This window comes from Mauremys mutica, chromosome 13 (genome assembly GCF_020497125.1).
Source record: "Mauremys mutica isolate MM-2020 ecotype Southern chromosome 13, ASM2049712v1, whole genome shotgun sequence".
Taxonomy (NCBI): Eukaryota; Metazoa; Chordata; order Testudines; family Geoemydidae; genus Mauremys; species Mauremys mutica.
In genome coordinates this window covers 38,948,033-38,959,816 of record NC_059084.1, presented here as the reverse complement: position 1 = coordinate 38,959,816, position 11,784 = coordinate 38,948,033, and the positions used below count along the sequence as shown (strand labels likewise).

Sequence of the window (11,784 nt, the reverse complement as noted above, 5' to 3'; positions counted from 1 at the left end):
CCCACCATTTTTTCCTCTTTCTTGCCTGTTTTCTGTTTTTTGTTTGTTTTTGTTTTGTTTTTACACAAAGCATAAAACTTACTGTAGCTGTGACTCCCTGCAGTTCTTTGATTTGCAGAGCTTCTTCCCAGCCTTGTTCGTTTTGCTGTTGTTGTCCTGCACTAGCAGAAGCCTCTGACTATTCTACCATTAAAGAAAGCACTGGGCACAATGTGTTAAAATTCCTTTTCCCAACCAGAGCCCTCTTCTTAGGTAGAGGCAAAATATGCCAAACAAGTGGAATGTTTCACTCCCTTGGCCCAATGAAATCCAGTGTTATAGCCAAGCTTATCTGCTTTATTACCTAGAATAAAGCTGCCCCAAACCTTCCCAGTAATCCTTTCCTTGTGAAATGTGGGTGATCCCAGAATTGCAAATGTGTGAAGCAATGCTAGGCTTGCAGAATACCTTTTAGATATGATCAGATGCTGATATGCTATAGCTTATGTCTAATACTAATGACTTTATCCCAATTAGTAATAAGAGCTATTATGTTCTTTCCAGGGGCTGGAGTAGGGGTGAAAACATTATTTATAATTTGTTCAAGCACATGGACATAGGTCACAAAAATAATAACAACTCTCTGCCTGCAAGAGTCACCTGTTTACTTTATGTACTTACATGGTCCTCATTACCATCTGATCTGAGCACCTCACAATCTTTTATGTATTCATTCTCAAAACACCCCGGTGAGATAGGGAAATACTGTTATCCCATTTTCCACAGATGGGGAGCTGAGGGTACAGATGCTAAGTGACTTGCTCAGGGTCACACAGGAAGTCTTTGGATGAGAAGGAACTTGAAATTATAAGACTTCAGAATTATAGGTAAGTGTCCTTTTCCCTATTTTACAGCTGGGAAAATTTAGTGACAAAGAAGGAAAGTGACTTGAGCAAAGCTACAAAACAAGAGATTGTATTTAATGGATTTATATCACAAGTCTGAAACATTTGAGATAATTGATAACAGTTCTTTCTTTCTTTCTTTCTTTCTTTCTTTCTTTCTTTCTTTCTTTCTTTCTTTCTTTCTTTCTTTCTTTCTTTCTTTCTTCTGAAACATAGTTTCAACTGGTTCCAAAAATGTCAGCCATTCAGAAAATCAACATTTGACCAGTTAGAAAGTCCTGCATGAAGACATGCACCTTGCATCTTTTTCTAAGGTTTGTTCTGAGTACCATTTCCACAAGAAAGCAAACACCAGAGCTCCAGGCTTGCTATGGAACCAGTCTAGGTTTGTCCCATCATGACCTATTTCCCAGGGTATGGAAGCATTTTCTTGATGGCCATCTTGACATCTTTATTCCTTAGCGTGTAGACTATAGGATTGAGAGTTGGAGTCACCAGGGTGTACAAGGTGGCTATAATCTTGTCCCTGTCGAAGGAGTAGCTAGAGGCTGGCCGAATGTAAGTGTAGATGACAGTGGAGTAATAAAGAGACACCACAATGAGGTGGGAGGAGCAGGTGGAGAAGGCTTTTCTCTTCCCTTGAGCCGTTTTGATCCTCAGGATTGCCCTGACAATGAAAAAATAAGAGACGCATGTCAACAGGAAGTCCCCCATAGCTAGGAAAATGTCCGCCGTGAAGACCATAACCTCGTTTAAATGCACTGAGGTGCAGGAGAGAGCCAGCAGCGATGGGATTTCACAGAAAAAGTGGTTGATAATGTTAGGCCCACAGAAGCTCAGCTGCAGCACGAGGCCAGTATGCACCCACGAGTTGACCACAGCAATGACTATCACTAGGGCAGACAGGCCCACACATATGGTCTTGTTCATCATGATGCTGTAACGCAAAGGGTGGCAAATGGCCACATAGCGATCATAAGCCATGATGGTGAAGAGCACCATCTCAGCCCCCAAAGACCATGTGAAGAAGTAGAGCTGGACCATGCACCCACGGTATGAGAGAGATTTAGTCACAGCCACTAGATTTCCCAGCATATTGGGGATGATGGTGGCAGTGCAGATAATGTCCACCACAGCCAAGTGGAAGAGGAAAAAGTACATGGGCCTGTGGAGCTTGGAACTGGAAAGGATGGCAGCAATGATGAGTAAGTTGCCCAGCAGGGCGATGATGTAGATAGAGAGGAATAGGATGAAGAGTAGGACCTGGAGTTGGGGTTTACTGGAGAGTCCCAGCATGATGAATGAGGTCACGATGCTTTGGTTCTTCATTCCTGGAGCTCCGGAGATTGTTGTTGGTGAAGGCACTCGCTTCTGAAACTTCTCTAGGACTTGCATGGGACAACTCAGGCTGAGATATTCAAAACTTCCTATGGGGTTTAGATGCCCAATTTTCATCTAAATCCCTAGATGCAGAGTTTGTTGGAAAACAGAATTTCCATTCCATGGGAAATACCAATATTTTGGCATTGTTTTTCATGCTGAATTGGGATGAAAAATTGAAATATCATTTTTCTTTATTTATTTTGTGAAAAGTTCTGAAAATTGTCAATTTTAACCTCTCTATATATATGACTGAAAAAAAAACTATTGACATATCAAATTTTATTCTGAATCAACCTTTTTTTCTCAGAGGACATTAAGATGACACACAAAATAAAATTTTGTTCATAAATCAGCATGTTGATTCAAAGTTTTGATTTTGAATCAATAGTCCAAAATAAAAGTTTAATTTTGTTTCAAAATGTTGATTCCAAATTAAATTTCATATTTCATGGAAAATTTCTTGAAAATCCAATCAAAATGTTAAATTTTAATTAGGAATGCCAACTAATCACAGTTAAATCATGTGATTAACTCAAAAACAAATTAAGTTGTTTAAAAATTAATCTTGATTATTTGCAGTTTTAATTGCACTGTTAAACAATAATAGTATACCGATTTACATTTATTATAAATATTTTTGATGTTTTACTACATTTTCAGATATATTGATTTCAATTACAACACAGAATACAAAGTGTACAGTGCTCACTTTATATTATTTTATTACAAATATTTGCACTATATAAAGAAGTAAAAGAAATAGTATTTTTCAATTCACCTCATACAAGTACTGTAGTGCAATCTCTTTATCGTGAAAGTGCAACTTACAAATGTAGATTTTTTGATACATAACTGCACTTAAAACCAAAACAATGTAAAACTTTGGAGCCTACAAGTCCACTCAGCCCTGCTTCTTGTTCAGACAATTGCAAAGAGAAACAGGTTTGTTCACATTTACAGGAGATAATGCTGCCTGCTTCTTATTTACAATGTCACCTTGAAAGTGAGAATAGGCGTTCCCATAGAACTTTTGTAGCTGGCATTGCATGGTATTTAAGTGCCAGATATGCAAAACATTCATATGCTCCATGATTTGACCACCATTCCAGAGGACATGCTTCCATGCTGATGACACTTGTTAAAATAAATAATGCATTAATTAATTTTGTGACTGAATTCCTTGGGGAAGAATTGTATGTCTCCAGCTCCATGGTTTTACCTGCATTCTGCCACATATTTTTTGTTATGGCAATCTCGGATGATGATCCAGCATATGTTGCTCGATTTTAGAACACTTTCATTGCAGATTTAACAAAATGCAAAGAAGGTACCAATGTGAGATTTCTAAAGATAGCTACAGCACTTGACCCAAGGTTTAAGAATCTAAAGTGCCTTCAAAATTGGAGAGGGATGAGGTATGGAACATGCTGTCAGAAGTCTTAAAAGAGCAACACTCCAATTCGGAAACTACAGAACCCAAACCACCAAAAAATAAAATCAGTCTTCTGCTGATGGTATCTGACTCAGCAGATTAAAATGAACATTCATCAGTCTGCATAGGCGGCAGGTTTGTATAATTTTTGGTGGGGCCCAAAATGGTGGTGCCCTCCCGCTCCCGCCCTGTAAGCCGATATAAAATGAAGCTACAACGTGTCAGCGCCACAAGATTACAAGGGTCAATTAAAAGTGGAAAGTCAGAAGCAGCACTTGCCTACTTCAATATACAGTATTATATTTTGTTGCACCTGTTGTGATGAAGTGGGAATGTTCTTAATATTTTCTCTGAATACTGTGTGGGTGCCTCAGTTTCCCCTGCAAGATGCCAACTGAAGGTGTTGGGGACAAAGAGATCAGGTGGCCTCCTTGTCCGGAAGAGACACAGAGGCCAGAGGAGGGAGTGTCAGTTTGGAGCTGGCTGGGGAAATGGGGAGAGACCCAGAACTTGGTTCTGGGCTCCCCACCCCGCAAGATGGACCTGACAGAGGGGTTCTGTTTTCTGTACCAACAAGCTCTGTTTAAACTGTGTTCCCGTCATCTAATAAACCTTCTGTTTTACAGTCTGGCTGAGAGTCACATCTGACTGCGGAGTTGGGGTGCAGGGACCTCTGGCTGCCCCAGGACCCCGCCTGGGTGGACTCACTGCGGAAAGTGCATGGTGTGGAAGGGCATACTGAATGCTCTGAGGTCAGACCCAGGAAGGTGTAAGCTTCTTGCCCTGGAGACAGTCTGCTCAGAGAGGAGGCTCCCCCAGAGTCCTGACTGGCTTTGAAAGAGTGGTTCCAGAGCTTCCCAGCATCTCCTTCCACCCCATGCACTTCCCAGAAGTCCGCACAGGCACTAACACTCCCTCCTCTGGCCTTTGTCAAGAAGGCTAACAGCATTTTGGGCTGTATAAGTAGGGGCATTGCCAGCAGATCGAGGGACATTATCATTCTCCTCTATTCAACATTGGTGAGGCCTCATCTAGAGTACTACGTGCAGTTTTGGGCCCCACATTGCAAGAAGGATGTGGAAAAATTGGAAAATCCAGTGGAGGGCAACAAAAATGATTAGGGGGCCGGAGCACATGACTTCTGAGGAGAGGCTGAGGGAACTGGGATGGTTTAGTCTGCAGAAGAGAAGAATGAGGGAGGATTTGAGACCTGCTTTCAACTACCTGATAGGGGGTTACAAAGAGGATGGATCTAGACTGTTCTCAGTGGTAGCAGAGGACAGAACAAGGAGTAATGGTCTCAAGTTGCAGTGGGGGAGGTTTAGGTTGGATATTAAGAAAAACTTTTTCACTAGGAGGGTGGTGAAACACTGGAATGGGTTACCTAGGGAGGTGGTGGAATCTCCTTCCTTATAGGTTTCTAAGGCCCGGCTTGACAAAGCCCTGGCTGGGATGATTCAGTTGGGAATTGGTCCTGCTTTGAGCATGAGGTTGGACTAGATGACCTCCTGAGGCCCCTTCCAACCCTGATATTCTATGATACTCTAAACTGACCACCAAATTTAAGTTGCGTGTTTTTCCCGTCAGGTGAGGATTCTGGGGCAGGGCTGGGGATAAGGAACTTGGGGTGCAGACAGGCTGCCCCAGGGCTAGGGCCAAAGAGGACACCCCTCCGCCCTCCCTGGCAGCAGCAAGCTCCAGGGGAGGGACCCCTCCTCTCCCCCGCAGTTCACTGCACATGCTCCTAGGCCCCTCTCAGGTCCAGAAAGCCCACTCACTTCCCCTATGGTGGGTACCGAGGGGGGAGGTTGCCATCATGTGTGGCCTCCCCTGTTGCCACCCCTCACCATAGCCTCACTGGGGATGGGGCTGCCCCTTGCCCAGCATGGTGCAGGAGTGGGGACTGCAGGGTGGTAGCTGGGGAGGGGCACAGTATCACAAAATTCACCTAAGCCCCAGCTGCACAGGTCTAGGAAGCTCCCCTCCCCAGTGGTGTAGCCAGGTTCTAACATCAGGGGGAGCGAACACATAAAAAAAGATGTCAGCCAACATATCCAATTACTAATCAGGTAGTTCTATAACAGGCTATAATAGGCTGCCCTGGACCCCATCACCCCCTGAAGCACAAGGTAGGGGTAGGCACCACCATGTTGTGCAACAAACACTTGACAAAATTACTGGACTTAGAGATGGACAATGCGGGCAGGTGGATATTATGTCATTCAATCATTCAACCCATAAAATTGCACACATTTTGCCTCAATGAAATTAAATATCCAGAGAATTACTGGGCCCGTGATGATGACCAGGGCTTGCTCACCTGTGGCTCGGGCTCCCCCTCTCTGTGCTGTGGAGGCACAGCCAGGCAGGTCTGCATCTGCAGGCAGGCACCCTGCCTCATGTGCAGCTCCTGTGGGCCCTGACAGCCACTAGACTGGGAGCCTCCCGGCCAATGGAATGGGCTGGGCTGGGGGGCGGAAGGCAAAGGGGGAGATTGTAGGGAGCTTTGGAGGAGGGGAGGCAGTGGGGGAGGGGAGTGGGCTGGCACAAAGGGGAGGGCTCTCTGGAGAGAAGTGACAGGGGTCATTGGGAGTCTCTCAAGGGGGCAGAGGGTTGTGTGGGTCTCTGTGGGGCAGGGGGCTGTGATGGGTGGAGCCAGCTGCAACCTGGGTCTGCTCTGCGGGGGGTGTTGCTATAGTCCCCTCAGGAAGCTCCCCCCATCCTGTGTATTTTATACCAGCCGCGGGGTGCCCATTTCTGCTCCTTTCCTTCCCCACGGCTCCATCTGTCTGTCCCCACAACCCCCCAGCTGTGTCCGTCTGTCTGTCCTCACAACTCCCCTGGCTGTGTCCTGGTGTGTGTCTGTCCCACAACCCCCTGGCTGTGTCCTTGTGTCTGTCTGTCCCACAACCCCCAACTGTGTCTGGCTGGCTGCCCCCACCACCCCCAGCTGTGTCTGTCTGTCCCACAACCCCCCAGCTGTGTCTGTTTGTCCCCACCAATGCCCCCCCCGACTTTGTCTTTGTGTCTGTCTGTCCCCACCACCCCCGGCTATGTGTGTCTGTGCCACAACCCCCCTGGCTGTGTCCTTATGTCTGTCTGTCCCACAACCCCCGGCTGTGTCTGTCTGTCTGCCCCCACCACCCCTGGCTGTGTCTGTCTGTCCTACAACCCCCCAGCTGTGTCTGTTTGTCCCCACCAACGCACCCTCCCGACTATGTCTTTGTGTCTGTCTGTCCCCACCACCCCTGGCTGTGTCTGTCTGTCCCACAACCCCCGGCTGTGTCTGTCTGTCTGCCCCCACCACCCCCGGCTGTGTCTGTCTGTCCCACAACCCCCAGGCTGTGTCTGTTTGTCCCCACCAACCCCCCCCCCCGACTGTGTCTTTGTGTCTGTCTGTCCCCACCACCCCTGGCTGTGTCTGTCTGTCCCACAACCCCCGGCTGTGTCTGTCTGCCCCCACCACCCCTGGCTGTGTCTGTCTGTTCCCCCCCCCCCGCCCGCTGTGTGTGTCTGTCCCACAACCCCCTGGCTGTGTCCTTGTGTTTGTCTGTCTCACAACCCCCCGACTGTGTCTGGCTGCCCCCACCACCCGCAGCTGTGTCTGTCTGTCCCCACCCCCCGCTGTGTCTGTCTGTCCCACAACCCCCCAGCTGTGTCTGTTTGTCCCCACCAACGCACCCCCCCGACTGTGTCTTTGTGTCTGTCTGTCCCCACCACCCCTGGCTGTGTCTGTCTGTCCCACAACCCCCGGCTGTGTCTGTCTGTCTGCCCCCACCACCCCCGGCTGTGTCTGTCTGTCCCACAACCCCCCAGCTGTGTCTGTTTGTCCCCACCAATGCACCCCCCCGACTGTGTCTTTGTGTCTGTCTGTCCCCACCACCCCTGGCTGTGTCTGTCTGTCCCACAACCCCCAGCTGTGTCTGTCTGCCCCCACCACCCCCGGCTGTGTCTGTCTGTTCCCCCCCCCTGCCCGCTGTGTGTGTCTGTCCCACAACCCCCTGGCTGTGTCCTTGTGTTTGTCTGTCTCACAACCCCCTGACTGTGTCTGGCTGCCCCCACCACCCGCAGCTGTGTCTGTCTGTCCCCATCCCCCGCTGTGTCTGTCTGTCCCACAACCCCCTGGCTGTGTCTGTTTGTCCCCACCAAACCCCCCTCCCCGGCTGTGTCCATGTGTCTGGCTGCCCCCACAGCTCACCGGCTGAGTCTGTCTGTTAGGGACAGACCCTGCAGTTCTGCAGAAAAGGACCTAGGGGTTACGGTGGACGAAAAGCTGAATATGAGTCAACAGTGTGCCCTTGTTGCCAAGAAGGCTAATGGCATTTTGGGTTGTATAAGTAGGGGCATTTCCAGCAGATCAAGGGATGTGATCATCCCCCTCTACTCAGCACTGGTGAGGCCTCATTTGGAGTACTGTGTCCAGTTTTGGGCCCCACACTACAAGAAGGATGTGGATAAATTGGAGAGAGTCCAGCGGAGGGCAACAAAAATGATTAGGGGGCTGGAGCACATGACTTATGAGGAGAGGCTGAGGGAACTGGGATTGTTTAGTCTGCAGAAGAGAAGAATGAGGGGGGATTTGATAGCTGCTTTCAACTACCTGAAAGGGGGTTCCAAAGAGGATGGATCTAGACTGTTCTCAGTGGTAGAAGATGACAGAACAAGGAGTAATGGTCTCAAGTTGCAGAGGGGGAGGTTTAGGTTGGATATTAGGAAAAACTTTTTCACTAGTAGGATGGTGAAGAACTGGAATGGGTTACCTAGGGAGGTAGTGGAATCTCCTTCCTTAGAGGTTTTTAAGGTCAGGCTTGACAAAGCCCTGGCTGGGATGATTTAGTTGGGTTTGGTCCTGCTTTGAGCAGGGGGTTGGACTAGATGACCTCCTGAGGTCCCTTCCAACCCTGAGATTCTATGATTCTATGATTCTATGATTCTATGCTGCTGCTCTGCTCAGGGCTCAGACGCTGCCGGTGGCTCGCTCCCCCTCCCTGCTGTGGAGGCGCAGCCAGGCAGCTCCGGCACCGCCCCCGGCAGCTCCCATTGGCTGGGGTTCCCAGCCAATGGGCTGTGAGCCCAGTTGCTGCTGGGGCCTCTGCCGGGAGCTGCTGCTGCGGTGAGAGCGCCCGGCATTGCAATGCGGGGACCCCCCCAAAGCACAGGGCCTGGGGCCCAAACATTTGTGGAGCTGGGCCCACCTTTAGGATTATTGGTGGGGCCTGGGCTCCACGGGCCCATAGAACTCGCCACCTGTGTCAGTCTGCACTGCTTTGAATTGTTATCGAGCAGAACCTGTCATCAGCATGGAAGTATGTCCTCTAGAAAGGTGGTCAAAGTATGAAGGGGCATATGAAAGTTTAGCATATCTGGCACGTAAATACCTTGCAACAGTGGCTAAAACATTATCATGCGAATACCTATTCTCATTTTCAGGTGACATTGTAAATAAGATGGGGGCAGCATAAATGTAAACAAACTTATTCATAGATTCATAGACTCTAGGACTGGAAGGGACCTCGAGAGGTCATCGAGTCTAGTCCCCTGCCCTCATGGCAGGACCAAATACTGTCTAGACCATCCCTGATAGACATTTATCTAACCTACTTTTAAATATCTCCAGAGATGGAGGTTCCACAACCTCCCTAGGCAGTTTATTCCAATGTTTAACCAGCCTGACAGTTAGAAACTTTTTCCTAATTTCCAACCTAAACCTCCCTTGCTGAAGTTTAAGCCCATTGCTTCTTGTTCTATTCTTAGGCCTGGTCTACACTAGGCGTTTAAATCGGTTTTAGGAGCGTAAAACCGATTTAACGCCAAAACCGTCCACACTAGGAGGCACCTTATATCGATTTTAATGGCTCTTTAAACCGGTTTCTGTACTCCTCCCTAACGAGAGGAGTAACGCTAGTATCGGTATTAACATATCGGATTAGGGTTAGTGTGGACGCTGATCGACGGTATTGGCCTCCGGGAGCTATCCCACAGTGCACCAGTGACCGCTCTGGACCGCAATCTGAACTCGGATGCAGTGGTCAGGTAAACAGGAAAAGCCCCGCGAACTTTTGAATATTTCCTGTTTGCCCAGCGTGGAGCTCCGATCAGCACGGGTGGCGATGCAGTCCGAAATCAAAATTAAAAAAAGAGCTCCCGCATGGACCATGCGGATGTGATCGCTGTAAGGGCAGGCAAATCCGTTCTATCTGTTCTATCAGCGCTCCGTTACAGAAGATGAAATTCAGAATCCTTTTTTAAAAATCTCCAGACAGACGCCATAGCAGGGACTCAGCGCACTGCAGCGTGACAAGCGTAACGGAAAGCCAAAGAATCAAATGGATGCGCATGGACTGGAGGACTGAAGCTATCCCACAGTTCCTGCAGCCTCCTAAAATTATTTGCATTCTTGGCTGAGCTCCAAATGCTTCTAGGGTCAAACACAGTGCCCGCGGGTCAGGGCATAGCTTGGCAATCTACTCACCCACCCCCCACCCACCCCCAGAAGCGAAAGGTAAAACAATCCTCTGACTCTTTTACATGTCACCCTATCTTTACTGAATGCTGCAGATAGACGCGATAGTGCAGCACTCAACACCAACATCCTTGCTCCCCCCCCCCCGCCATGGGCGGCTGATGGTACAAAAGGATGGAAATCCATCCTCATCATCAGCATAAGCTGATCGTACAAAATGATGGAAATCCATCCTCATCATCAGCCTCAGCTGATGGTACAAAAGGACTGGTAACCGTCCTCGTCATCAGCCTATTGGCCCTAATTTTTTCTGGTGGATGGATGGTGCAATATGGCTGGTAACCATCCTCATCATAGCAACAGGGGGCTGAGTTCCATCAGCCCCCACCCTTCATGTGTAAAGAAAAGATTCAGTTGCCCCTGGACTAGCAGTGGGATGCTGGGCTTCTCTCCTACACACTGCTTAATGTCCTGTCTGGACTATCATAGCAGCTGGAGGCTGCCTTCCACTCATTTCTCACTAACAAGTCAGTGTGTCTTATTCCTGCATTCTTTATTAATTCATCACACAAGTGGGGGGACAATGCTACGGTAGCCAAGAAAGGCTGGGGGAAGAACGGAATCAACAGGTGGGGTTGTTACAGGAGCACCCCCTGTGAATAGCATACAGATAATAATTTCTGCGGGCTCTGACACAGAGCAGGTGGTTCTCTAGCACACTTGCCTATATTAGGCAGCACTGATTCTATTTTTAGATACCAAAAAGGAGGGATTGACTCAGGGAGTCATTCCCAATTTTTGCTTTTGCGCCCCTGGCTGATCGGCCAGGGGCACTTATGACAGCAGCCAATGGTACAAAACGATGGGAGGTGCAATATGGCTAGTAACCACTCTTGGCTTTTGCGCCCCTGGCTGATTGACCAGGGGCACTAGCAGCAAATGGTACAAAAGGACTGGTAGCCATGATCATCCTCAGTTCCAATTTATGGAAGGGTTTGGATGGTGCAATATGGCTAGTAACCATCTCTGCTGTCATGCAAAAGCAAAAGCATGCTTCTGTGTAGCGCTGCTGAATCGCCTCTGTGAGCGGCATCTAGTACACATACGGTGAGAGTCACAAACGGCAAAAAAAGCTCCATGATTGCCATGCTATGGCATCTGCCAGGGCAATCCAGGGGAAAAAGGCGCGAAATGCTTGTCTGCCGTTGCTTTCCCAGACGAAGGAGTGACTGACGACATTTACCCAGAACCACCCGCGACAATGATTTTTGCCCCATCAGGCACTGGGATCTCAACCCGGAAGTTCCAAGGGGCGGGGGAGGCTGCGGGAACTATGGGATAGCTAGGGAATAGCTACCCACAGTGCAACGCTCCAGAAATCGACGCTAGCCACGGACCATGGACGCACACCACCGATTTAATGTGCTTAGTATGGCCGCGCTCCACCCGATTTTATAAATTCTGTTTTACAAAACCGGTTTATGCAAATTCGGAATAATCCCGTAGTGTAGACGTACCCTTAGAGGCTAAGATGAACAAGTTTTCTCCCACTTCCTTATGACACCCCTTTAGAACCTGAAAACTGCTATCATGTCCCCTCTCAGTCTTCTCTTTCCCTAACT

The 11,784-nt window shown here is 48.5% G+C and overlaps 1 protein-coding gene across 2 annotated transcripts; it reads right to left on the bottom strand.

Annotated features, from left to right (window-relative positions):
* Positions 1-1,286: 1,286 nt before the first annotated feature.
* On the bottom strand, positions 1,287-10,517 carry LOC123348727 (olfactory receptor 13G1-like). 2 transcript variants are annotated; one of them, XM_044986341.1, is made up of 2 exons: positions 10,506-10,517; positions 1,287-2,207 (listed from the first exon to the last, which is right to left on the bottom strand). In XM_044986341.1, exons 1-2 carry the CDS (start codon positions 10,515-10,517, stop codon positions 1,287-1,289), a joined length of 933 nt encoding a protein of 310 aa, XP_044842276.1. The 2 variants fall into 2 exon arrangements, with proteins under 2 accessions (XP_044842276.1, XP_044842277.1); XM_044986342.1 differs by lacking the exon at positions 10,506-10,517 and having other exon boundaries at positions 1,287-2,213.
* Between the last annotated feature and the right edge of the window lie 1,267 nt (positions 10,518-11,784).